The sequence below is a fragment of the Protobothrops mucrosquamatus genome, unplaced genomic scaffold, assembly GCF_001527695.2.
Source record: "Protobothrops mucrosquamatus isolate PMUCROS unplaced genomic scaffold, P.Mucros_1.0 scaffold_149, whole genome shotgun sequence".
Lineage (NCBI taxonomy): Eukaryota > Metazoa > Chordata > Lepidosauria > Squamata > Viperidae > Protobothrops > Protobothrops mucrosquamatus.
Window position 1 is genome coordinate 990,005 of NW_015386225.1, and position 27,189 is coordinate 1,017,193.

The 27,189-nt window shown below is 38.1% G+C and overlaps 1 protein-coding gene across 1 annotated transcript in view; it reads right to left on the reverse strand.

Annotated features, from left to right (window-relative positions):
- PAXBP1 (PAX3 and PAX7 binding protein 1) overlaps positions 1-23,577 on the reverse strand; it is a 34,717-nt gene extending 11,140 nt beyond the window's left edge. Inside the window, exons 1-9 of the mRNA XM_015819499.1 lie at positions 23,088-23,577; positions 14,536-14,661; positions 11,946-12,122; positions 10,799-11,020; positions 9,149-9,252; positions 7,822-8,039; positions 6,220-6,409; positions 1,225-1,348; positions 50-149 (exon numbers count right to left, since the gene is read on the reverse strand). Of these exons, the coding sequence (XP_015674985.1) occupies positions 50-149; positions 1,225-1,348; positions 6,220-6,409; positions 7,822-8,039; positions 9,149-9,252; positions 10,799-11,020; positions 11,946-12,122; positions 14,536-14,661; positions 23,088-23,577 (1,751 nt within the window). The remainder of the gene's footprint in view (positions 1-49; positions 150-1,224; positions 1,349-6,219; positions 6,410-7,821; positions 8,040-9,148; positions 9,253-10,798; positions 11,021-11,945; positions 12,123-14,535; positions 14,662-23,087) is intronic.
- Positions 23,578-27,189: the final 3,612 nt, after the last annotated feature.

A 27,189-nucleotide genomic window follows, 5' to 3' on the forward strand; every position in this document is an offset into this window, starting at 1 on the left:
ATCTCGAAAAACAGGTCCACCCTTTAAAACCCCCGTAATGCTTTCCTACCTTCTAGCTTCCCTTTCTGCAGTCCGTCTTTTTACATGTTCTTGGTAGAGGTTTCTATCTCGCCCGAAAGAATCAAGGTTTGGTGCCATCAGTGCTTTATCTGTAAGAGCACAAACACTGAAATTAGGACTGCATCTTTTGTAAGGAAAAGTACTAGTATTATGTGTGTGTGTGTATTGCATTTTCATAGATGTTCAACAAATGTCAACATATGTGCATATATCTGATCAGTTTGATTATACTACTTCTTACCCGCTCACATATAGAAAAAGTGGTGTCAAGTGAATTTCATTTTTGGATGGATACTAGAAATATTGGACTGTCTTCAATATTATCAGCAAAGATTGAAATGTTTTCTCACACCATTTAGAACTTCTAAATGGTAAATAGAATATTTAACAATACTTTTAAGTCTACGTTTGTATTTTTTTTTAATACTGCTCAGCATTTTCATAAAGGATAGGTTTTTCCATATCCTGCTGAATGACATTAATGAGCAACAGGAATTAATACATTTTCAGATGAGGTTAAGGCAATTAGTATTGAAATAGTATACAACTTGATATCTGATGTTTGCCACACGTGAAAGCAATAAAAGGTCTGAAATGTGGGAGGATTCTTGGATGAATGTAGTTTACCCAACATAGTCTTCTACCAATGAAAGCATGAGATTTCATAGGAGAGGTTACATTCATCTTTAATGGAAATTTGGCAGCATTTATTTTACAAATTGGTCCAGGCAAAATTGTGGAATATAAATGTATTTAAAACAAAACAGGTTAGCTCTAATGTTTAAAAATAGGAAGATATGACAAACTGTACCTTTTGTGTTTGTTTTAAAGCATCAGAAACCAGTATTACTGAAACGAAAACTGCTAGCAGAATAGCCTTAACCATTTTCAGGTTCAGATAGCTTTCTGTGAAATACTTTCAGGAAGTGAATAAGAGGGTATACTGTCACATCAGTTACTAACTGGTAAATAATGTTTCCTATTTTTAGCCACGGCAAGACAGTCTGTGAAAAGTACTTAAAAAGTATGAGCTAGATTTCTTTAATCTGATTTTCTTTTATCAGATTTAAACCAAGACATACTTTGACATTCACTTTATACTATAACTGAACTATGTAAACGAGGTTGTTTAATGAATAATAAAAACCTTCAAGATGGACTGACTTGAATGGCTTGAAAACTCCGAAGATTCATCTTTAATATCATCTTGTCGTCTTTGGACAAGGCGGGAGGCGCGCTGTTTGTACAGCTGGTGCATTGCTGTTTCAAGTTCGTTAATCAGGAGCACCTGTAAAAATATAATACTTCGTAATAAAAATATTTTCAAGTGTTTAATTGTATGGGATGCCACACTATTCCAAAGTGTCCTGCTGCACTTTCAGTTTACTATTAACTTTTTAATGACTGAATATTTAATAGCAAAAAAACAATACTAAAGTTCCCTAACTAGAAGCAAACTATCAAGCCTGTACAAAAAAATACAGAAAGGTTATAAAGCTACCACACATTTTCATTAGCTTGCCCTCAATATCTGCCACATTGGAACAATGGTTAATTTGGAATAGTCTGAAAGAAAAAACACTGTTTCCAAAACTTTTTTTATATAAACATGGACAGATTATTTTTAGATGACTAAGCAGATTGCAAACCATAATAAAATTTAAGTCTCTTAGAAGCTTTTTCTTGATTGTAAACAAAAAAAAACAAAAAAGCTTTATAGAAGCCTGTTGGGATTTCCAAATACTCTGAAATGTCTCCTATCGATTTCCTATCCGGTTTTAGGCTTCCAATCAGGTTTCACTACCTCAAATCGAGCAATGGGATCTGTCAATTCTGTAACTTCCCTGGTCTTCTCTCATAATACACCACCCCTGGAAACATATCTGCTCATGGCTGATCTTCAAAAGGCTAAGCAATGATGGGTCTAGTTAGTACTTGGATGGGAGACCAACACGATATCCTAAAGACTGTAGACAACACTGGGAAATAAAAAAAAGGAATTCCCAGGAGAAAGAAAAGGCAAATCACATCTCTACGGTTACCCAAAAATGCATGGATGTTTATCAGCAGCTTTCAGGCACTACTGAAGGAAAAGTTTACTTAAAGTTGACATGACTACAATCTAATACCTGGATTTGAATATACTTATTTGAAAGTTATTTCTTTTAGTGAAATTTATTTGGAAGCAGATATTCCTCTGTAGGTCACTACTGGTGTGGAGAAAAAAAGTTTCTAATATTGAAATGAAGTTTCAATAATAGAATTTAAAAATAAAAGGAGAGATGGGGAAAATGTGAGAAAAATCAGTACGATTCTTAGTTTGTTGAAAATTGCTGAAAAAACTAGAATTTATTTCTGTAAGCTTTTATAGGGAAACAATACTCTTCAATTTTCAGACACTACATTTAAAATTTTATAAGCGCCTCTGTTCTGTTATTTGAATCTATCCTTTCTTCTTTTCTATCAATTTAACCCAATCAATATTTTCAAATGTTACAAACATGTTATTATAGCATGGAATTTGATATCAGAATTCAGAAAGTTAGTTATCAGAGGAAGTAGCAAAAACAACATTTTACCCAAAGAAAATGGGTAAAACATGAATTTGAATACAAAAAAATTCTCACTCTGACAAGGAACTTCTTTTCATTAGTGAACTTTTTTTTTTTTTAAAAAAGGAAATATATGTTTGAAACAGTGAAAATATTTTTAAGAAACCAGAAACCTGATTAAATGCAAAACCCCGAAAGAGCACTTACAATTACCATCAATCAAAAAGTAACTACCAAATCTAGTGTTCACACTAGATCACAGGATTTCATTGTTGCTTTAATACTATTAGGAGTCTATTCTTATCTATGTTGACACTAGAAACTGAAATACATCTGCTAAAACAGGTTATCAAATAATCCAAATCACATGGATATACTTTATATTTTTATAAATGTTACCCTTGCTGATTTGGTGTGAATAAGACTTAAATTTCTTTCCTTGCCTCTCAATTTGAATTTTGCCAATCCAAGTAAGAAGAAAATGAAAGAAACATGCGAAGAGGGCACAAAGAAGAGAGCAGCACAACTGATGCATAACCCACTATTGTTCCATTTATAGAAATACTTTTTGTAAGAAAACTCTGTCCCACATGCACCTCACAATCCATAATGCACAATAGTGATATGATGTATAAAGAACTTATCTGAAAAAGGTATCACTGAAACAGTCTAAATCACACATATTTTTCAAGACCAGTGTAAATTCTACTAATAACTACAATAAGTTTGTTAAGCAGATGCTCCTATAGAAGATAGTTTAATTATGTGCATGTTCTCCTTTTCCCCCATTTCTTATTTTTTGGAAAGATTTGAAAGTTAAATTACAGCAAAAGAATTCTTTCAAAATCTATAATCTACAGACTAATAATTGTAAAATTAATTAATATAATATAAATCTGGATGTGGAGGGCAAAATAAAATCCTGCTGATTCTTCCTTTGGGGAAAAAATATACCATAATCATACACATGTTCAAACAGAAATATCAATGTAGTCAATATTGAGTATCTGATAAGAAAAAACAAACAGATCTGACTGTTTACATTTTCTTTGCTTTGTTTATATTTTGGCTCCTGCTACCAATCTTATAAATTACATCACACATGCATTTATTTTTCATTTACACAGCATTTGTCTCCTTTCTTTCTTTCTCAATTTCCCAAAAGTCTTCTCGAAAGGTTTTAAAGATGTTTTCTAACAGCAAGACATGTGAGGCTTGGAATTAAGGTAAGAAAAGAGAAATCATGGAAAATTGGAAGGAGGGGGAATCCCCCCCCCATTTGTAGACTAAAGAGAATGACTTACAAATTGTATTCTTATGCCCAAAGCTTTTGTTATAGTGGTATTTACTCTCTAATGTTATTGTTAAGTCTGTTGTGATTTAAATATTTCATTGATATATTTTCCCCCTAACTACAAATGTAAGACTGCCCATGCACATAACCAAGATAATAAATTCAACAGAAAAAAAGATTTAATACAGAGATAAAAATTTAAAAAAGTCTTACTCATTTTGATTGTATATTATTGAAATAAGAAATGTTTATATTTGCAGTATAAACAGTATGCTGCAGTAACACATAATCAAATTACAGTAAATAGTGTCCGATTTAAAATTAATTATAAAGAAATGTTCCAGTAGCAGTTATATGTTCAGCTAGCAATTGCACTAAGTAGTGCAAGCATTCCCAGTAGGGAACTGTGCAAATATCTATGAGGTAATTTACACAAAGAAAATCAAAGTATTAGATTTGCTACACAAAGATGAAAACTGATTTTTCATTCTGTACTAGCAGAAAAGAACTGAAACAATATATACTAAAGTATAATATATATTATACTTTTTGTATAATAAAAAAAGATGAGAGCTAGTCCTCGATTCATGACTATAATGGAAACTGCCCACTACATACTGATGTCATGACAGCTGTTAAATGAATGTGATTGCCTCACTTACAACCCCATCCATGCTCTCCCTAATGGAATTGTTAAAACGAATGTGTGGGCCATTAAGCAGACCATGGGGGGCCTCAGAGGCCACAAGGAGGCCTTGGGAGACCTAATACAAACCCTGTTCTGGGCTTCTAAGGCCTCCCCTACCCCTAGGCACCCTGTGTTCTGCTTCCTGCCCTTGGGGTCTCCGTAGGCTTGGACTTGCTTCCCACCCCCCGGGCCTCACTCCCTCCTTCTCCCTATTGTTACCCCTCACACATTTACCTTTTGAAGATCTCTGGATCTTGGGTTAGGGAAGAAGGACAGGCCATTCCATTACTAGTCCATAAGATGCAATCCCAGAAGAAGCCATTTTCTGAGCAATCATAATTCAATGCAGCTGCTCAGAAAATGATTGCACTGCAATGGCTCAGCAACAGAGCCACTTGTTATGTTTCCTAACATGAGCTCTGCAGTGTTCCAGCAACAGAGTAGCCTGCCCTCCTTCCTTAACCCAAGCTCAGGAACCCTTTGAAAGGTGAACAAGAGAGTTTGAGGCCCAGTTGAGTGGGAAGCAGGTCTAAGGTCTGTGGCACCCAGTGCGAGAGATGGAGGGGAGATAAGACAGGGGAGCACTACAACATCCCTGCAATAGGTTATAAAGGCGAACAACTGTGGGGATACTTCAGTGGCCATAACTTTGGGACCGGGTCATAACTAGCTTTTGGGGGGTCCGCCATAACTTTGACTAGTTGTAAGTCAAGGACTACCTATATAACTTCTTATTCCATCATGTGAGAGAGTTTGTGTGTGTGTGCATATATATGAATGTGTGTGCGCACACACACACACACACACACAATTATATATTATACACTTTATAGTGCAGATATTAGATAGGACTCTGCATAAGCAGTTTAAAGTCTTAACCAGGTTCCCATTTTCTTCATAACAGGACTTCTTTAAAAATAATTTTAATTTAATTTTTGGTTTTTTAAAGCTTTAAGAAAACCATCTTATACTTACAGTGCAAACCTATGCCTATTTATTCAGAAGTAAATGATATGTAATAGGATTTACACAGTTGTGCAAATACTTGTGAACTTTGACAAATAGGCATCCTTCAACAACCGCAATATCAAGTAATCAGTATAGATATATACTGAACTGGGTAAAATCAAGTTTTGGAAAAGTCGGATGGTATTTGACACAAAGCTTTAGAACAAGAGGCACAGGATAATTGTTTATTTTACAATCTGTAACTCTCCATGGAAAGCAACATGAGAACTCAGCATGAAAACTAAAATTGGGCTGATTTCAATGTTCTTAACTAATTCTAATAGCAAATAATTGGTGCATATACTTGGATCCAATGTTTTCCTGTAATTACCTTGTGATGCCTCAAAAACTGTAAAATGTAACTAAAAAAAAGATTGGAGCATAATTGTGACTCATAATGGTTTTCTGGAAGAAGATATCTTCTAAGAATTATAAAGCTGGTATCAAAAGCTTATCTTCTATTTCAAGAACTATTCCAAAAGTTAACTTACTATGCTTTTTTACGGCCCTTAAAGCCAAATCTTCAAACATGTGCTTTCACTGGCATGTATAAGACATGTTTGAGCACAGAGTAAACTTCGTTACTGAAAAAGATGGGATATATTTTGCATTCTTACCTTTTCACTGAAACACTCAAGCAAGTCTTGGACATACCCTCGCATTTCTTGCAGAAATTTATACCGTTCACCAATACCCCCAGAAGACCCTTCTAATCTTTCAATTGTCTTAGTAGAATCATCACGGTTTTGCTGATGCCTCTCGTGTTGTTGTTCATTCGCTTTGTGAAATTCTTTCATTGACTCCAACCTAAAGGTCAAGAACACATGTTTACATCCAAAAGCACAGTATAGGTTACAGTATATACAACATTGAGGAGGGGGGAGGATTTGTACAGCAAGAAACAATCCTAACAATGACACGGTTAAGTTGCTTTCAGGCGACAAAGCACATTCCTTATTTCTATTACAAATTTGTTTTATTTACTTGTCATGTAGGTTGCTTGAATCACAACTTTTTATATGAAGAATCTTGTAGGATCTTCAAGATTAAATGTTTATAACTTATCTTGCTGTAATTGCATTTTTCTTTTCAATTAACTTTTATGATTTTATTCTGTTTTATTAAATAAATAAAAGAAGACCCCACAAAAGACTAATTGTGGGAAGAGCTTTCTGACGCAGGAAAACTATAGTTTCATGGTAGAAAATACATATCTGCTATTTTAAGGCTATCTGTCCAAAGGTGCTTTTTCAAAAGACAGCAGCTTCTTGGATGAGAAGTGAAAAACAAGGAAGTCTAGTTGCCTTTTGAAAAAGCATCTTTGGAACAACCATGACCTGGATGACTGAGAATCTCCATAGACATTTAAGGCTATTTGTGTTCCTATAAAACATTGACTAACCTGAAAGCTATATACTCAATACATGTTTCTGTTATTTCTATTTCCTCTCAGCAAATATCCTTCATATTTACTACTTTGCTTTCACCTATTCTCAGTTATGATGGATACAACCCAGTGATTTTTGGCGTGCAGTGATTTTTTCTCAGCTCATGGTTTAACTGCTTAGATAAATTACATGATTTAAAGACAGAAATATTTTTGGCTAGTTCTGCTATTACTTTCTCATATGGTGTCTTACCTACAGGAGTATCACTTTCGCATAGTACTCAGGACCCTTAATTCCTGATGGTTTCAGTAGAAATCAGAAAAGCATACAAAAATCATGAAAGGCAATTTGTTGGAGGTTAACATCAAGTTTGCAAATAGTTAACCTTTAATTTATCGTTTTTTTTACTAATTTTGTTCAGTTTCAAACTATAACAAAGGACTTGTTATATTCATAAGCATGAGCAAATATTTAGTGTACTGTACAGTATTTTGAATTTCCAATTAAACTATAGAGTTTAAAACTTTTACCTTTTTAGAGTTTGAATTGTTTAAATTCTTATACAATCATTATATAGCAAGTTGAAAACATCATTCTTTCGTTTTTCCTAGTTACAAAATTATTTTTCCAAGAACAGAAGACATACCAATCTTCAAAATGGTTCAAGCTTCATTTGCAGAAAAGTAATGTAAATAGCCCATTGAACAGTTTTTCTTACGTTTTACAATGCAGGATCCAGTCTGTGGGCTTCCGTTGATGAAATTCTGATCTGCCCCCCAGACTGAAACCTAGAGGACAGGTCTTACATTTTAATAAGTTGATCTGCCCTACCTGTCTTTAAGCTGTTTCTTTACCAAATCAATAGTAACAGGAGCCATCTCATTACTGGGGGCTTTGAAAGGTATTATGTTATCTGTTTTTTGAGACTTTGTCTCTGATCCATATGCAGCATATGTGTAGGGCATGCCATAAGATGAACCATAAGGCATTGTCTGGTAAGCATTCTGGTAGTAGAGGTTATTCACGTCAATAGGCTGACTTGCTTGAACCTACAGGAATGAAACATGATATGTACAGACATATAAAAACTGGGTTTCTGTAAACACTATTACAAACCAAGATTATATGTTGAAAAACTGTGAGAAATTACCAATTTAATTATGTTCCTTGTGCAAAGCAGTACGTATCAAAGAAAACAACATTTGAAAACAATCACTAGGAAGCAGAAAGCATAAAAATAGCAGCAACAACAAATTTCAAAATTTCAGTTATATATCTATTCTTTGGGACAATTAGTTTATGGGGTATCACGTTGATGGGGGTAAAGAATACTGTACTACCTAAAGTGAACTGCTATCATATGCACTATTTATGTTTCTTGCCAATGTACTGGTAAATGAGCAGCAGATGGCATTCACCAGTAGACTAGGTCCAGCTGATTCTTATGCTAAAGAATTAGTACTGAATAGTAAACAATCAGCACAAAATACTAGAGTAAAAACACCTTAAAACTAATGATCAGTTAATTTGAAGACATTAAAGCAACTTATTAGCATGGGATCTAGCTCTTATATCTACTTGTTATGAAAAAAATGTTTATATTTCAAAATTCCATTCTAACAAGATTAGCAGGAAAATCTTCATGCAGTGATTTTTTGCATCATCAAGTAACACACTGTTTCAGTATACATAATATTGAATACATGCACCCACACAATATTGAATGGATGGATAGACAGATATCATTTAATCTAGAATGATAAGTTACAATACATTGTATACATTTATTGCTTTGTGTGATCTTAATATATTGAGACTGGTTGAGCCTATAGCATTCTTATTAATTGTACTGTATGGAAATCTGACATGATACAATTTAAAAGAATCTGAGTTAATTTCTTTTAGTGAATTACACATCATTGAATTTTTTGATTTCAATGACATCTATGTTCAGGTAAGCCTAATTCTAACCAGAGGAGACAGGGTGAAATGAATTGGTCTATCCTACGTTTTCACAGGCAAAATCCTTCTGCTACATATGTTCATTCACAACTTTCTCTTTTGCTTTGGCAACTAGGATTACGCGACAATAGCTTGGATCAGCTATTGCTAAAACTACCGTCTGTTGCTCTGAATCTTAAGATATTTGAATACGTGCCTGAGGTATATTAATGCCTTTCCGTATCTGTTCTTGCTCCCACCGGCTTAATTCTTCATCCTGTTCTCCAGCAATCAGAGCTTCATCGTCACTTCCCTCAATACCTAAATACAAAGGTAAGTATAAGAATATAGACTAGTAAAACTATCAGAATTAAATATTGAAAGCTTTATTGTCTCTGTGATTCTTTTTCAGGGCGAAATATCAAGAATGGCCTGGTGTCTAGAGAAGAGCTGCTACTGTGCTTCCTAGACATCTATTCAGGGCGTATCTGGCTTCCTACTTCATCTGAATTATTTTTTTAAATACGTCCCATAAACTTTCTTTGAAATAAAAATGGTAGGCAGTTGCAATTCTTTTGTTTCTAAGAAGGGGAAGAGTAAACAGGGATGGAAAAGAACACCAGGGAAGGTGATAGGTTGCATTTTTGAAAATCTGTCCTTTATTACTAGTTCTCTCTCATCGAGTAATTATTACGTGAACAAGTAGCCCCACACTAAAAAGATACTTATCAAAAGCTTGAGGATTCCTGTTCTAGAACTTCTACTCATATTCTACCCTGTGCAGAGTACTGACTTAATTACCTTTCTGAATTCTATGATGAAATGGAATTCAGCTAACCACTAGAATTCTAATTTTTCCAATGCCATAATGCATGTTTTTAATATTTAAATAGATAAAAACAAGCAATTTTATAGGAGTTTTAAATCATAATTTAATGCACAAGCATAAAGAAATTATAGCTGTTTTTAAAATTAGTCATAGAAACCATTGATAACATGTTTCACTATTAGCCTACCATCATTAATATACACCCCATACTTCAATTCAATCATTGATTTTCTGATCTGCCTTGCTCAGGATGCCCCAGTAGCTACTGCAGGCTATATAGAGTGTTATTTACAACCAACAAGTTTACAGCAAGTTATCAGATTATTAATTGTAGTGTCGTCATAAATTCATTGATGGCAGGATCCAAAGAGTGTGTGTGTGTGTGTATTGTGTGTGTATGTATATATATGTACATGTATATAATCACCAAAATAATTCTGCAAACTGATATGATGCTTGTCTTTTAGTCTACTGAACACCTGGGGTTCCATATAAACCATGATTACGAGCATCTTCTAAGATTTACCATACAAAGGTGGAGGAATAACTGTTCAAGGAAAAGTTTAAAACTTCTCTAACTGGCTGGTTCTTTGAGGATGGTCTACAGATAATCCAATTCTAGTTACTGGAAGAAATTCTTCTCATATCTGGATCTAACTCAGGCTGACAGATAAACAGTGTAGAGGGAAACCATGTAACAAACCATGATCAGAAAACAGAAGACCAAAATCTAGATCTCCTTGAATTGTTTGATTCAGACGTATTGTCAAATATGATCTCCTGTAAAGCTGGAAATTTCAATCAATTATTGGTGACCCAGCCTCATCAAATCGCCAGGTATGAAATAACCCATTCAGAAACAGATTAACTCCAGAAGGCTTTTGGAAGGGTACTTGAGAAGGGTAAGAATGTTTCCTCTGCCTATTTGTATGAGTCAGCACCATATTTGATTTTTGTGTCAAATGCTTTATATGTTCATAGCAAGTATTTAAAATGTAATTTCATTTAGCTTTTTTTTTCCTCTTCTTAAAAGTTTACCTATTTCCTCTGCAATCTTTTGTCTCTGGGACTTCTCTTTCACTGAAAAGACTATTCTTCGCTTCTCATCATCATCTTCATCATCACTGGCATCATTTTCATCTTCTCTCACAAGACGCCCTTTACCAGGATCATTGTCAAGGGGAAGAAAGTCACCAAGTTCACGAGCCATTTGGCGCTTTTTCCTAGCAGCATGAATAAAAGCAGCATCTGGAATTTCTCCTGAGGGGGAAAATTGTTATGTTTTAAAAGTTAGCAGTTATATCTGATCATGGGATCTACTTGTTGCACTGCAACTCTAACTGAAAATCTGCATCAGAAAAATAGGCAAGACACTACAACTTCTCTACCAGCATGACTGGTCCTCTCCCACTGCTTTCTGCCTCAGCAGCCATTCCCTCATTCTCTTTCAACAGAGAACTAATACACTACTTGCAACTCTGTGGATATGTAAAGATCTAAAGTTATTTGAATATTGCAGAATAAACAGTCATAAAAAGGTAAAATATTATCAGATCAGAAAATATCAAATTTAGTATCAAATGAAAGATTTAAGAAAATAATTTTGAAGACATTGAATAGAAACAAAAATTTACAAAATTATATACAACATAAGAGAGGCATTTGTCCAGAAAAAAAAATAACTTTTTTGAAGATATAAAAGAAGAAATAAGAGACTGGCTAAATAAATTTACAGTGGTACCTTTGAAATTCATCAAATTTGATACTCAACACTTTTTGACACAAAAATTTTGTCCTGGTACTCATCATTTGTTTGGTACTCAACACACAAGTTAGAACTTGTCGATGTCGGCTGCTTTGTGACTCACCACATTATTCCTTATGGGAATACTTTGTTGGTACTCATCATTTTGGTACTCAATGTGCTTCCCAGAACCAATTAATGATGAGGTACCACTGTACATTTGAATTGCAACTAAATATATCCAAAGTAAGAAATAAAATATGTAGCTTTTTAAAACATAAAAAATGGGTAAAACTACAGAAAAACATACCAACAGAAACAGTTCTTAACTGGAAACAAGTATCTCTTTTAACAGTACCCTATTGTCTGCATGGATTTACATTATTTTTACCAAGGAAGAATAATTCAACCCGTGAAAAATATGAGAGAAAATGTGCTAACCTGGACGAAGAACATTTAGAGATGACAAAGCACTGGAAAATGCTCCTGCAGCTTTTGTTTTTTCTTCTTCCTTCTCACTTTCAACTTCCATTTCTTCTTCTCCTTGTTCACTATTTGTAGCCCCATCTTCCTGAACTATATCTTTAAATAGTCCTAGTTTGTCTGCAGTTTGTTCATCTGTGAAACAAATCTATTCAGTACTTCAAATCTCCTTATGGAAAAGTTATTTACACATACTACATTTACACATTTCATTTCATTACAGTAAAAGATTAAATTAATTAAAACAGCATACACTGCATATACATGTTCATCTAAAATATGTTTTCACAGAAGTGAAATAATTGTCAAACATGAGATATTTCAATTCTCCTGAAAATTTGTTTGGGCCTGCATGCACCAAGATAACCAAAGATTTCACCTACTCTCCATTGTAGAATCAGTACTTCTGCCCTATTGTCTGTTACAGAAAAGTTTGGGCAAGAGATCCAGTTAATTTGGACAGAATGTGATGCAACAGCAATTAATTAGGAGAAATATCTTTGACTGGGAAAATGCCTATGCCCAAATATGAGGAAATGCAGTCTGCTTTATAATTTTATTCAGTGTTCTCTCCTTTATAATTTATTTCCCCACCCTTCTGGTTGAGGACAGCAAATGGGAGATTTCCAATGCACAACAGAACATGGATCCAACCCATAAGCAATTTTATTTTGTGCATGATAAAAATTCTCAAATTATATACATTAAAGATAGAAAAAATTCCTAGAATCTCTCACTGCAAATAATATACTGCAGCTAATATATTGTTTACCCTTTCTATTGTTATCCTCCATAGTAGTATATTATTTAAAACAATGCTATGTTATAAAGATTACAAAAAAAGATTCTGCTTATCATATTTAGCCTCAACTCTATTCCAATGGCGAAAAAACTGTATAGTTGCTGTTTACACAGATATTTGAAGGCATGTTACCACATATAAATTAGGCATACCTCCTTGGATGATATTTTCTCAGTATTCTTAATAAGGGTTTAATCAAAGGAACTAATATTTCAAGATGTCATTAAATTGAATAATATTCCTAAAATTTGGAATGTATTAACTGATGAACAAAGGCTCTGTTGTGATTGGATTATAATAAAAAGACATGTTCTCAGAAAGGAACCAAATCTCAAATATTGGTTTAAAGAAATATGCACTTAACGCTTGAATTGGCTCTTTACTGATGCAATGGGAAAAAAAACCAGACGCTATGATCCCGTGTGGTCAATGCCCAGTTTGTTAAACAGTTTAAACACTGAAATGTAATAGTTTTAAGTTTGAAATACTTTTTATTTTAAATATTTAAAATACATTTTTTTCTGTATTTTGGTATTCCAAATTTTATTTGTAGTCTTTTTTTAAGCAGTAACATGACTCTTTAAAAATACTGCCAATACATCATGAACATTTTCCTGTCTTGTAAAGTTGAATGTCCCATGAGACAACAAATACTTATATGGCATCCTAAGATGAATAGAGAAACAGCACAAGAGAACAAACTCAGGGCGAGGAAAATCAAAATAAATGAGACAAGCAGTTCTCCCGATTGCTACTTCTCACCTCTAAAATTTACAAAATCAAGGAGTTTCTGATCTGCAGAGAACTATTAAATCTCTAGCCTGTTCTGTCGTCAGTGCAGAGCCTACTTACTCCATGATTTAGAGCGCTAGTAAAAGAAATGTTGCAGGTGGCAAAAATATTATTTTTTTCAGATTTGTATGCCGCCAGAGAACTGTGGTTATTTGCCCATCTAGAAATACAGTAAATAAATAAGACTGCATTTCCATCGGTTACAATTTTATCTTGTGAGTAATTTTTAAAAATGATGTGATTAGCTTTTGTGCTCATTGGCTGAATGAGCTCATTGTGCTCATTGGCTGAATATCAATTATCAGCCCAGTTTTTCTTGTCCCACTGAGGTCAAAAAGGAAAGGAGCAAAAAATTAATACCAAATTACTATTGTTTCCAATGGCCAGAATACCAGAACATTGCAGCAAGTTTGAGTAATTGCTGAGAACAGTCAACTCAGAAAGCTTCAAGTGCAAAGCAAAATATTTTTTTTTGCCTCATGCAACTTTCTAACGTGGACAGTTAAAAAGAGGATTTTCTGTGCACTGATTGATATCTTTGAAAAAATATACTGAAAATATTTAGTAGGTGTATATTTTTTTGCTGAGCAATGTTTTGCAAAATAGTCCATCCCTCTGGTGGGGGGGAGGATATTTCACAGAGCAGGGGCAACAAGAGAGAAGGCTGTCTTCCTAGACCCTATCAGTCAAAATTCTTTAACTGACAGGGTATGCAGCATACCTTCCCTTTCTGACAAGGTGGGACGGGCCAACATAAATCAAATGAAAAGCAACAGTTATGTGCCCCAAGTATTTCTAAAATGCTGCTTATTTTCTATTCAGAACAGTCCAAATGTTACATTTATTAAGTATCATTAAATGTGCATTGAAAGTGTATTAAATCCAATAGACTGAAACAGCTATAAGCTTTAATGGAGAACTGTAACTATTTTTAAAATATATAACTAAGATTACCATCTACTGAAGAATTTGTTTCTGGTTTTGTCTTTGATTTTTCAAGATCTTCTTTGTATTCCTTCTTAAGCAGCTTTACTATCTTTTTGCTGTAACTTGATTTCTTCACTTTAAAAACTTCAATTTCTTTGAAAAAAACAAAAAATAATAAATTAAAATTGTTAAAATTGAATTCTGAAATTTGAAGCAGAATAACTACTTAATAATACTTAATAACAATAACTACTTAATAATACTTAACAACTACTTAATTTTAACAAACAGAAATTCTGAACGCCACAACAACTAATGCAAGGATGAAGAAATCCTGATTTGGGCCAAATGTAACCTGTCAAGATTTCTCCAGGCAAACTGTGAAGTTTCAAGTGAATTGCCAAACCTTCCACTAGAGATGTGGAAAATTCACTGACTTAGGAACAGAACATTCAGGGAGTTCTAGCACAGACTGGCCTTTTTCAGAAGAAATACGCTGAACCACTTAGGTGTTTCAGACATACTCTATACAAAACAGTCTGTTTCAGGACCAGACCATTCTCAGGACACAATAAATCGCTTTCAATTTGGAAGCTTTATTTCAAAACATCGAATTATCCCAAAACAACATGGTCCGGTTAGAGATTGGGCGTGATTAAGTGGGAAACGAAACTCTCAACGCTTTTCCAAAACTGTTCCATTTCCAGAAGAACAAATATCACATATACTGTACATACTCTCTGCCTCTCACTCTGCTGTATGCGGGATGCAATCTTCCCCTATCCCTCTCATGTGCAAAAAGGCAGTGCCTTTATTCTAAAACTGTTTTAGGTTGTAAATTACTACAAACTGTAAGCTGCTCTTGGTAGTCTCTCTCCTAGTATAGCTACTGAGATATAAATATGGGAAAGCATAAGAGGTAGAGGCAAGGAGAATGAAGGTGTTGAGGAAAAAGAATTAATTCTCCAGAGATTGCTAATCAATAGGTGAATAAAAAAATTAGATGGTATTTATAAAGTTGAAGTCGCTGCGCTGCGGGTGGAATGGGCGGTGATTCAGTTTGGAACAGGAAGCGATTGTGTCTGATACTCTCCTGTTATGCAAGTCCTGATCCATCTGCCAATCGTGGACGCCGTGACCTTCCGTCCCCTTGAGTGAGACTGGAAGGACACGAAGAGAGCCTCGGACTTGCAAAAGGGTGCCGTTCGCTTGATATAATGCCTTAATGCTCTACGAACGTCCAGAGTGTGCCATTTACGTTCTAAGTCATGGGACGGCTGAGGGCAAAAGTCCGGCAGCACCACCTCCTGCGTCCTGTGAAACAAGGAACTTATCTTGGGAATGAAAGAGGGATCTAGATGTAAAACTACCCTATCGGTGTGGAAGATGCAAAGGTCTTCCCTAATTGATAAGGCTGCCAACTCTGAGATGTGCCTAGCCGATGTGATAGCTACTAGGAAGGCGACCTTAAGTGTCAGGCACCGTATGGTGCAGGTCCGGACAGGCTTGAATGGAGGTGAGGTAAGGGCCTGTAAGACCCTGGACAGATCCCAAGAGGGGTATCTGTGAATCACGGGTGGCCTGTTGTTGGTTGCGCCCTTGATAAAGGAGCGCACCATGGGATGTTTGGCTAGTGGCTCAGAGTTGCCATATGGGAGGACCATGGACAGAGCGGCCACTTGTCTGCAGATTGTGTTGGGCACTAAGCCCTTCTTGAGACCCTCCCACAAATAGTCCAAATTCTTTGGAATAATCATTATATATATGTTAGTTGTAGGCCTTCTTGAGACCTGAATCGTGTTAATCACGTCTGGCGAATAAGACTTATGTGTTAAGAGTCACTGTTCAAGTGCCATACGGTTAACTGGAGCCACTGTGGCTCTGGATGTTGCAGGACCCCCTGGCTGAGGGAGATTCGGTCATGGGGAATCTTCCACGGGGGGAGACCGAAAGACTCACGAGGTCGGCAAACCACAGCTATCTTGGCCAGTGTGGAGCAATAAGCATCACCTCTGCCCTTTCCTGCAGTATCTTCCGAATGGTTGCTTCCATCAGAGGGAGAGGGGGAAATGCGTACAGCAGTCCCCTGGGCCATGGCCCCCGGAGTGCGTCGGTCCTCTCCACTCCTGGTGACGGGAAGCAGGAAAAGAACCTCGGAAGCTGGGCATTCGCTGGGCTGGCGAATAAGTCCAGTACTGGCTGACCGAACCTCTCTCCTGCCTTTCTGAAGAGATCTGGGTGCAAGTTCCACTCTGAGTGGTTTACTGTTGACCTGCTCAGGAAGTCTGCCTTCCGGTTCGTCTCTCCTGAGATGTGTTCGGCCCTGAGAGAGAAGAGGTTGGTCTCTGCCCAGGTTCCCAGCGACTGGGCCTTGGTCATAAGGGATTTGGAGTGGGTACCCCCCTGCCGGTTGACATGGGCTTTTGCCGCCACGTTGTCTGTCAGAACCAGAACGTGTTGTTTCACCACTGAGCTGCGAAGATGGCATAGGGCCAGGTGTATGGCTCTGAGCTCCAACCAGTTTATGTTGTGTCTCAAATCTGATAGAGACCACCGGTCCTGTGCCAGCTGTGATTGCAGGTGGGCTCCCCAGCCAAATAAGCTGGCATCCGAGGTCAGGATGACCCAGGTGGGTTCTTTGAACAGGGATCCTTTTCCCACCACTGGGGAAACCCACCACTGGAGGGATTTCAGGATGTGTGGCGGAACTCTTACCCTTTGGTTGGAGGAGCTGGTTCCTAGTTTCTGGAAAGGAAGCAGGAACCATTGCAGGTCTCTGGAGTGTAGCCATGCCCAGGGCACGATTGCTATGCATGAAATCATCTTTCCCAGCAGATGAGAGAGTGTGGCCAGTGTGGCGACGCGTTTCCTTCGAATCTGAGAGACAAGGGCTTGAATGCTGTCTCGACGTTCTCGAGATAGGTAGACCTCGCACTTCATTGTATCTATCACCGCTCCCAGGTGAAGGAGACAGGTCGACGGGACTGTTTGACTTTTCTGGAAGTTTACTGAGAACCCGTGGTTTTGGAGGGTTTTTAAGGTTAAAGTCAATTCTGACTGTGCCGCCTGGACGGAGGAGGATTGGGTGAGAATGTCGTCCAGATAACACTGGATGCGTACAGGGATTTTCCGCAAATGCACAGCGAGCATCGCCAGTACCTTTGTGAACACCCTGGGGGCCGATGAGAGGCCAAAGAGTAGAGCCCTATATTGAAGATGCTGGCCTGCATAATAGAACCTGAGAAACTTCCAATGATCGGGAAGTATGGGGATATGCAGGTATGCCTCTGTCAGATCGATGGATGTTAGGTCTCCCCTTCTGATGCCGGTCAATATAGATTGGAGTGTATGCATTTTGAATCTTCTGTATGCCAGATGATTGTTTAGGCTTTTTAGATCTAGAATCGCCCTCCATCCCCCCCAAGGTCTTTGGGATGATAAACAGAATGGAATAGAATCCCCGTCCCTCTTGTTCCGCTGGTACCGGCTCTACGGCCCGGATTTCCAGGAGGTGTTGAATGGCCTCCCTGATGAGGCCTCTTTTGATCGGATCTTTGGGTGATGGACAAGGAACGACGTGCCTCGGGGGCTTGGATGTGAATTCCAGAGAAAGGCTGAATCTGATGGTGTTTAGGACCCAGAGGTCCGTGGTGGTGGCTTGCAAAAAGGGCCAGCCTGACACCTATCGGGGAGGTCTCCCCTCCATCACTTGGACTTACGAAAGGGGCAGCCCCCCGCATCTCGAAAGGGCTGCTTCGACTGGAATTGTTGTCTGTATCTGTCCCTGTTGCCAGATCTATCGACCTGACGGTCTGATCTGGGCTGAAAGGAACGGGAAAACAAAGAGAGCTCCGATCCTGCTTCAGGTCGGAAGGACTGTCTTCGGGCATAGGTAGAGGTTCTCCTATCTACCTTCCTTGAGAGGTGAGCCATGACCTTGATGCTACAGATTCAGCCCTGGATCTTTGATGCATTGTGGAAGCTATGCCTTGTGCGACGGCCTGAGATATCAGGGACTACAAGTATTCAGATGATAAGGCTCCCTGACTGTCTGAAGGGCGAAGTCCCTCCGTTCTGTGTGTAAAGGTTGCCTCTGGGCTTTCAGGCCTTTCTCTTAGGGGGGACCTCTCCGCCTGTTCTGGGTCGGCCTCTGTTTCCAGAGGCCCGGATCTTGGGGCTCCCGAAACCTGCAGAGGGCCAAATATCTCTGCCTCTGTGTAAGCAGGAGATGCCAGTTTATCTCCTGCTGTGTTTTGTCGCTTTTCAGCTCTGAAGAATTGTTTCTCTAGGGCCTGGTGTCTTCGTTTTGCCTCCTTGTCAGAGGCCTTAGAGGATCTCTTGCCAGAGATTGCTTTGGCCTTGATCCTTCCCGCTGCCTCCTGGTTGGATGATCTTAACCTCTTACGTCCAGGGGGACTGATAGAGGTATCTTGTGAGGTTTGTGGAACGCTGGTGTCTGCCATTGCCATAAGAGATATCTCAGTATTGTGACTGAGAAGAATCTCGTAGTGATAGGCCTGGTAATAGGTCAGGTATGGCTACAGAGCAACTTGATGGAATTACCAGTACAGAAAGCTGTAGCAATTGAGACCAGGTCGAGGCGGCAAGACCAAATTAATAGTACGACCCGCACCTCTGTGATCCACTTAGTGACCAACTTGTTGGTTCTTTGTTGGTGGTGGCGAGATCAATTTAATGATACCACCCACACACGATATGGTAGGCAGACAGCTCAGATTATTTTTGTAATCGTAGGCCTTCCTTCCTCTTCTTCTTATTTATTTATTTTTTAAAAAACTATGAGAAATGCACAATAATCAGGTAAGTTGTGCAGAGATTCTCAGTGATTCAGTTGATGCGGGGGTTGATCTGAAGGGGCGATTCCCCCCCCCCGACCAGTAAACTTTTAGCTCGCTCGCTTTTCCGGACGCAGCTTATTTGAAGGAAAATTAAATTTAAATTGATCTGTCGATCATTTTCTCGAATCAGTTTGCCGCTGATGCACAACTTGTAACAGGGATCCTTTCCCACTGCGGTATCCTGAAGGGAGCCGGCAATCCGGTTTGTTTGAACTTTGCGACTCGGAAAATGGCGGCCGCAAGTGTCCTTTTAAATTACCCACCTTTGCTGTGTGGCACAGAATTCGCTGTTGCTGCTTAGGAAAGGCGATTCGCTGTTGCTGCTTGGGTAAGGCGATAGCAAGGCGGTTAATCTGGCTTCCTATGTTGACGAAGGGAGATTCCGCCCTCCCCACGCTGATTTAAACCCACGCGGTGGCCAAAAGTGGCGACTGGTCTTTGTTTAACTTGCCGCAAGTGACCGGTTTGAGGCTTCAGCTGAAGCCGGCCGGAATGCTGGGATCCGAGCAGCTGTGCGCCGCTGCGAACAATCAGCTGATTGCTTTTTTTCCTTTCTTTCTTTTAAAGGGAAAATGAAAGGGAATAAGGAGAAATACGACCTGATCACGGTGACTTCTCAAGCCTAGAGCCAAGAAACGTGTCCTCCCGGGCGAAAGACTAAGTCGTGACTGGGTTCCTGGTCCAGGGAGAGAGGTGTGGCAACTTGGCTGACTTAGTTTCTACGGACAGAAGACGAAGCTAACCCATTGGTCGATTCTCCATTCGTCATGCTGGAGAATTGAAAAATTTACTAAAAATTGCTTTGACTCTTATTGCTTAGTACAAGCCACCAAAAATTATATAGTTTAAAAAATGTAATATTTAGATGATTTTGGACATTCTTTACAATACAGAAACAGGATTCTTAAAATGGATCCTACAACAGTGAGATATCAAAAAAAGATCAGTTCTTCAGTTCCTACTTGTCTAACCTAAAGAGATTAAGGAATGTAGAGAACACACTTTTCAGGATATATCAGGTTACTGACACGTGATACGAAAACATCAGATCTAACATAACTTTACTGAGCAAAGCCTAGAAACATGAGAAGTACATAAGCCAGGACAATAAATCCATTGAGGATTACCAGAAATAACAACATATCTATTTTAAGCTGATCAAATAAGCCAACTTTATATTCCTTTTAACAATCTTGATCTTTAGGCCCTTCAAATAATGGCTTAGATTAGAACTTGATTTCTTTTCCTTTCTTTATCCCTTCTCACAAAATTCTTCAAAGCTTTAACAAGCCTCTTTTATGAATCCAATGTAGGAAAATTACCCAGGCCATTCTCTTGGTTTACTTTTGTTTATCTCTTTTAATAATTAAGATATAAGCTGGTTTCTTTTGTATGTCCAATGTAATATCTTTTTCGGTAGCATTCTTGCAGCCTGTTATTTTTAAATCCACTTTCAGACCAGTCTCAGTCCTGTCAGTTACAAATTGTTCCTCTTCCATTACATCTTAAACATTCTGTCTATAAAGGCAGGCACTCTTAAAAGTAACTCTTGGGCCCACTGTTCAAAAATATCCTTCAATATGTCCAACGTTAAAATATTTTGCTTCAATCTGTATTTGTCAGGCCTGAGACAATACAGCAAAATCCGATCAAGTTCAATTGTTTATTTGCTTACATCTAATAGAATTTGTCAAATTCAACTGCCTTGCCAAACTAAACCATCTAACCAAAAGATATATTCTGAGAGATTCTAGGTGTGGCTCCCCTGAACCTCTTCCCCTCTCCTCATCCAGTTCAGGATTGAAGGCCTTTTGATTTAGGCCTCTCTCTGGGAAAGCTGTGTTGCCAAAACTTTCCCTCAATGTTCCTACAGGTGCACATTCCATCACTGTGTTAGTAAATCAAATTTAAGCATTTTTCTACCTTAATTGTAATATTTCGTTCCTTCTGGTTGCCTCTAGTGTCCCATCTTCAAAGTCTCATCCTATCATGTTTTTTTTTGAAGAATTCAAAACAAAAATATTTTCCCAGAGGAAGGATTCTTGTGATTACAAAATCTTATTTAAAATCTATCTGTAACTTACTCTGTAGCTTTCCAAAATCGAAGTTTTAATCTCTCTTTTGCTATTTATTCCAAAAAAATATATATTTTTAAGACCTTAAACCTGTATTTAAAACTTCTTTTGCAAAGGATTGAAGGAAACACACCATTTTCCAACTTGTGGACACAACAGTTCCTAATAACTAAAAAGCAGTTAATAAGCAATTTCTGAAAGTGAATAGATAAGGAAGTATATGAAGCCAATGTCCTTTTGAGGGGACCAATTATGACTTGAGCAAGATGGTTATTCCTTTATCTCCCAGACCTTTAAATCCATCCGAGAATGCTGTCTTGTGGTTTCCTCACAAGAAGCAACTGTATGTAGCACTGGTGTGCGATCTAAGTTCTCTCCTTGTCATGGGAAGAATTACAAAAAGCTGTTCTATTGGCCAGTGCTTTATTCTGCTGTAGTTATCAAAGTGGAGCTCTTTTCAATTTCCCTGGAAATCCAAAACATCTCAAATATTTATGCTAACTTTCGGTCTCTTCTTTGAGAACAAAACGTATGTTTCTTATCTTCCTTCCAGTCCCATGGCTGACCTTTCATTGATAATAGCAATATTTAACGAAGAAATTTTGGGAACTCAAGCACCTCTTTTCCACGCACCTGTAAAACAATTCTCATACATCTGAGGCACAATAATTCCTAAATTTTGCTAAACACATGCATAATGACAGAATTTTTCCACATACTTTACAATTCTAAATACTTTGAACTGTATCTCCCAGTAGTGGACATATCAATGGGAGTTATATGAACTAGAGCCCAATGTTTTAGAAGGCACCTGCCTGGAGAAGGAAGATCCATATACTGTAGTTCTGTATTTTTCAAATTTGGCAATTAAGATGTGTGAATCAACTCCCAGAATTCCCTGCTAGCAGGCTGCCTAAGAAATTCTGGGCGTTGAAAGTCTACACAACTTAAAAGTTTCCAAGTTCGATATAGATTATGCTATTTTCTAATGCTTCCAAGTAGAGGAAACTTAGCTTGGGGGAAAAAACTGAGTTTCAAATAAGGAAAAAAATCAGGAGTTGAGGTAGTGTGTTTGGAGAAATCTAATACAGGTAGTCCTTGACTTACGACCACAATTGAGTCCAAAATTTCTGCTGTTAAGCGAGACATTTGTTAAGCGAGTTTTGCTCCATTTTACGACCTTTCTTGTCACAGTTGTTAAGTGAATCCCTGCAGTCCTTAATTTAGTGATACAGCTGTTAAGTGAATTTGGCTTCCCCATCAAGGTTGCTGATCAGAAGGTCAAAAAAGGGCGATCGCGTGGCCCTGGGATGCTGAGACCATCATAAATATGTGTCAATTGCCAAGTGTCTGAATGTTGATCACGTGACCACGAGAATACTGCAATAGTTGTAAACGTGACAAGTTTTTTTTTTTTAGCGCCGTGGTAACTCTGAACAGTTATTAAACGAACGGTTGTAAGTCGAGGACTACCTGCACCTCTGAATAACGAGTCCATCGAGCTTTAACGTGACCAGGCACAAGCGCTCGTATTCGGGGTGGAGGGCGAGCAAGGAAAAAAATGAAGCACTAGGCCCCAGAGGAAAAAAAAAGAAAAAAAAAAAGGCCCGGAGCTCCTGCAAAAGCCGGGGTCACGCGTGCTTACCCTCTTCCTCGTCCTGGAAGCTGAGCAGACTGCGGCTTCCGCGGGGCACCCCAGGCGCGGCGACCGAGTCTTTGCCCTTTTTCCGCTCCTTCAGCTTAGAAACGGCAGACACGTGCCCGTTGTTCCCCAGGGGCAGCTGCTGCTGCGAAGGCGGCGGCGGCGGCGGCACAAGCGCAATCGGGGCCGGCGGCGGCTGCAATTCTGGGGCCGGCAAACTGGGGCCTCCCCGGCCCACCACCTCAGCGCTGCTAAAAGCGAAGGTTCCGCCGGAGGCGGCGGCGGCGGCGGCGGAGGGGGAGACCAGAGGGACGCAGCCTGTCGGCAGAGGCAGCAGCGGCGGTTTAGGGGCTGGCAGCTCCGTCTCTACCGCAGGCCCATCACCACCCGGCGGCGGCGGCTGCTGCGACGGTAACGCTTCATCTCGCTCTTCATCGTCGTCCTCAGACTCGTTCCGCTTCCGCACATTCACGCGCCGGGCCTTGCGGAACATTCTCCTTCGACCAAACGGCCGCCGCTGCGGGGAAGGTTTGAAGAAGAATCGGGGGGGGTGGGGGTGGGAGAAGACGAGCGCGAAAAAGCCAACTACCGCAACGGCTCCAAGAGCGCGCACGCCGCGAGTCCTTCCTCGCTCCCTCCCCGTTGCTGCAGCGAGAGCAGCGTCACAGCCTAGAAGACATCACAGCGCCCTCTACCGTACGCCGCCGCTCTTGGCTGTTTTTCTCGTCGCTGTCATGGGCCGAGGAAGAAATACCAGACAGCCGAGTTCGCCTTGTTGGCTAGAGCGCCTCGTTAATACCATAGAGTACTGAGACAAGAGTCACGGCCGGGAGGGTAATTGAAGAAGTCGGCCATTTTGGGACGGAGAGGGGAAAAAAAAACGTAGGTGGGGGGGAAAAGGGGAGGAAGGCCTGTGACGTAAGTGGTCCCTTGGCAACGGATGTGGAAGGGCGGGAAAGTGACCAGTGTATAGAAATGTCCGAAAGAAAGGCTTTAGAATTTCTAAAGTGGGGCGGGGGGGGGGGAAGTGTCGTGTTAACGAAGAGCGAGATCCGAAGGATCGCGAAGTTGCCGTTGTGATCAATCGATTGCCTTATACCAGGGGTAGGCAACCTCGGCTCTTTTATGACTCATGGACTTCAACTCCCAGAATTCCTGAGTCAGCTATGCTGACTCAGGAATTCTGGGAGTTGAAGTCCATGAGTCATAAAAGAGCCGAGGTTGCCTACCCCTGCCTTATACTAATAACGAAATGAAAAATAGAATAGAATATTCTTGATTGGACACACAAGGAATTTGTCTCCGGTGCATAAGCTCTCAGTATACATACGTATAAGCAACAAAGTGATAACTCAAATCATAAGATACAATCATAAATCATAAGATACAACCAATAGGAAAAGGGGGACTTTTGAAATATTTTTTGGGTTTAATATGTTAAATAACATATAGGTAGCCCTTCACTTGCAACCACAATTGAGCTCAAAATTTATATTGTTAAGTGAGTTTTGCCCCATTTTTGCGACCTTTCTTGCCACAGCTGTTAAGTGAATCACTGCAGTTAAATTAATAACTTGGTTGTTAATTGAATCTGGCTTCTTCATTGACTTTGCTTGTCAGAAGTTTGCAAAAGAGGAGTGCATGATCCTGGGACATTGCAACCGTCATACTTATGAGTCAGTTGCCAGCTGTCTGAATTTTGACCACATAACCATGGGGATGCTGCAATGGTTGTAAGTCTGAAAAATGGTCATGTCACTTTTTCAGTGATGTTATACCTTTGAACGGTCACTAAATGAGCTGCTGTAAGTCGAGGACTACCTGTAGTAAATTTCCAGACAAGCAGCAAGGGATTTTACAAATTGCTGGTTACAAAATAGTAAGCTACAACTTAATTACTTCTTATTGGAGTGTGCAATACTAAAATCTAGGCTTGGTAGGCTTCTGTTAGGCTTTCACTTCATTCTCATTTAAGTGAGTAATGTCCATTAAATTGAGGGCATAGCTGCTATATCAAGTTTTTACTGCGAAAGTTGCCATACATATCAATTTGGTAATACAGATGGTGTAATGTCAGTTTTAATGACATCTCTCTGCAACAAGATGTTATCTTAAAAATTTATAACACACTTTTTGTGTTTCAGGGCTTTTGGTGGGGAGTTACTTTTGAATCAGTCATCCTACCCAGACATCCCAATCAGTCGTCTCAACCCTATGGAGACTGAGAATTGAGAAGATGAAAGAGTACAGAAAAAATGATTATGTTGTTTTGATTCCCCAAAATAAATGAGAATGGTAATTGTTTGCTGAATCCTTAAGAAAAAAATCCACTTGTTTCTAATGCATGGTTTATGCATACATCATGGCAAAGTAATGAATATAAAAAAAGAGTATGCATGAGATAATAAGGAGAAATAACAAGTGCATTGCTGCTATCTAATTGCATGAATCATTGTTTTAAGTTACACCTGGCATGCTAGCAAAAGAAAACAGAAAAAGGAAGATAAAGAATAGTCACAGTCCTATCTGATTGAAGAGAAAAATTTACAGATACATTACAGTATGCTCTGGTGCTTTTCTATGAAAAACACTTTGTTTCATTGTTGTTTATTGTACTGTGTTACCCAATCTTAAATGCAGTGGAGAGTACAGTTTGTTTTACGGTTTTTTAAAATGAATAAATTGCTGTTTCCCATTCATATTATAATATTTTCACTGCTTTAATAACATTTGGAACTCTGTTTTTTTGTTACTAGGGGGCAGTAGAAACTCAGTTGCTGATTATTCTGCTATTTCTTCTTCATACAGTAGCATCATGTAAGGAATTTAACAATCAGACAAGATTTTTGAAAAGTCCCTAACTCCAAGACCATATATCTAGAAATAAATATAATTTTATCTAACTATATAGTTAGAGATTGCCTTTGGAAATATTTTTTGCATTTTATATAGCATAAATACCCCAGCATAAATAAAATCTTTGTCTGAGAAACAATTTCATACACTGCAGTTAAATCCCACAAGAAACCCAAGGTAAATCAGTAAATAATGGATATTATTAAAACACTTAGAATGGCAATTGAAAAGATACATGAAACTGTATGATAAAATTATTTGTTTTTAAAGAATGGTTACAACACAAGAATGGGAAGAATTATGGACTAAATTTATAAGATGTTACAATGAATTATAACTTAAAGGAAAATTGGTACAAAACGTTCTACAGATAAAATACAACTCTGTTGATAATACCTGAGATAGACAAATCATACTATAACAAATGCTTGAAATGCCATGAAATAGAAGGAACTCTTTATCACATGTGGTGAACATGTAAAATAACCCCAAACCACTGGAAAGATATACAGAGTACAATGCAGAACATTGTGGAATTTAAATTGGTAATGAAATCACAACCTTTTTTATTAGATATAATCTCAGAAAAAACCATAATTTAATGAGATACGTGCTCAACATTTTGCTTAACATTGGAGAAAAAAATACAATAATGACTATAGAATTGGGAATATTTTTATTTTTATCTGATTGGGAGCTTAAACTTTGAGAATATGCTGCAGCCCATTATGCTGCAGTGGCAAAACTAGTATACATACACAATAGAGGTTTAATCAAATTTAAGCAAGACTGGTTCCCGTACATATAATACAGCACACAGGATGGCAAATAGAAATACAGTATGGCTTCTAATATCTACAATATTATAAATTATCATATTTACAAAAAGTGAATAGTTGGAAACCTAATAGTTTTTTTCTATTTTTTAAAAAATATCTTTTAGTTTTTTAAATTCCTGTTAAATTTGTATTGCTTATCTACAGTATTTTTTCTTTACTTTTTTTTATACACACACACACACATACACATACACACACACATACAGACTATATGGAAATTTTAATACTAAGTAATCAACTCAAAACTGAAAACTTCATTGTACAATACTTCTACGTAATCTCAGCAATTTCTTTTTTCTAATATCCTGGGTTTTTTATGAAGACAAAAAATATGTTTATAATATTGATATCAAAGTGTGATTAATAGAATATTTCTTTTTATTTCAGTTTTGTTTTTAAATATTTTCTTA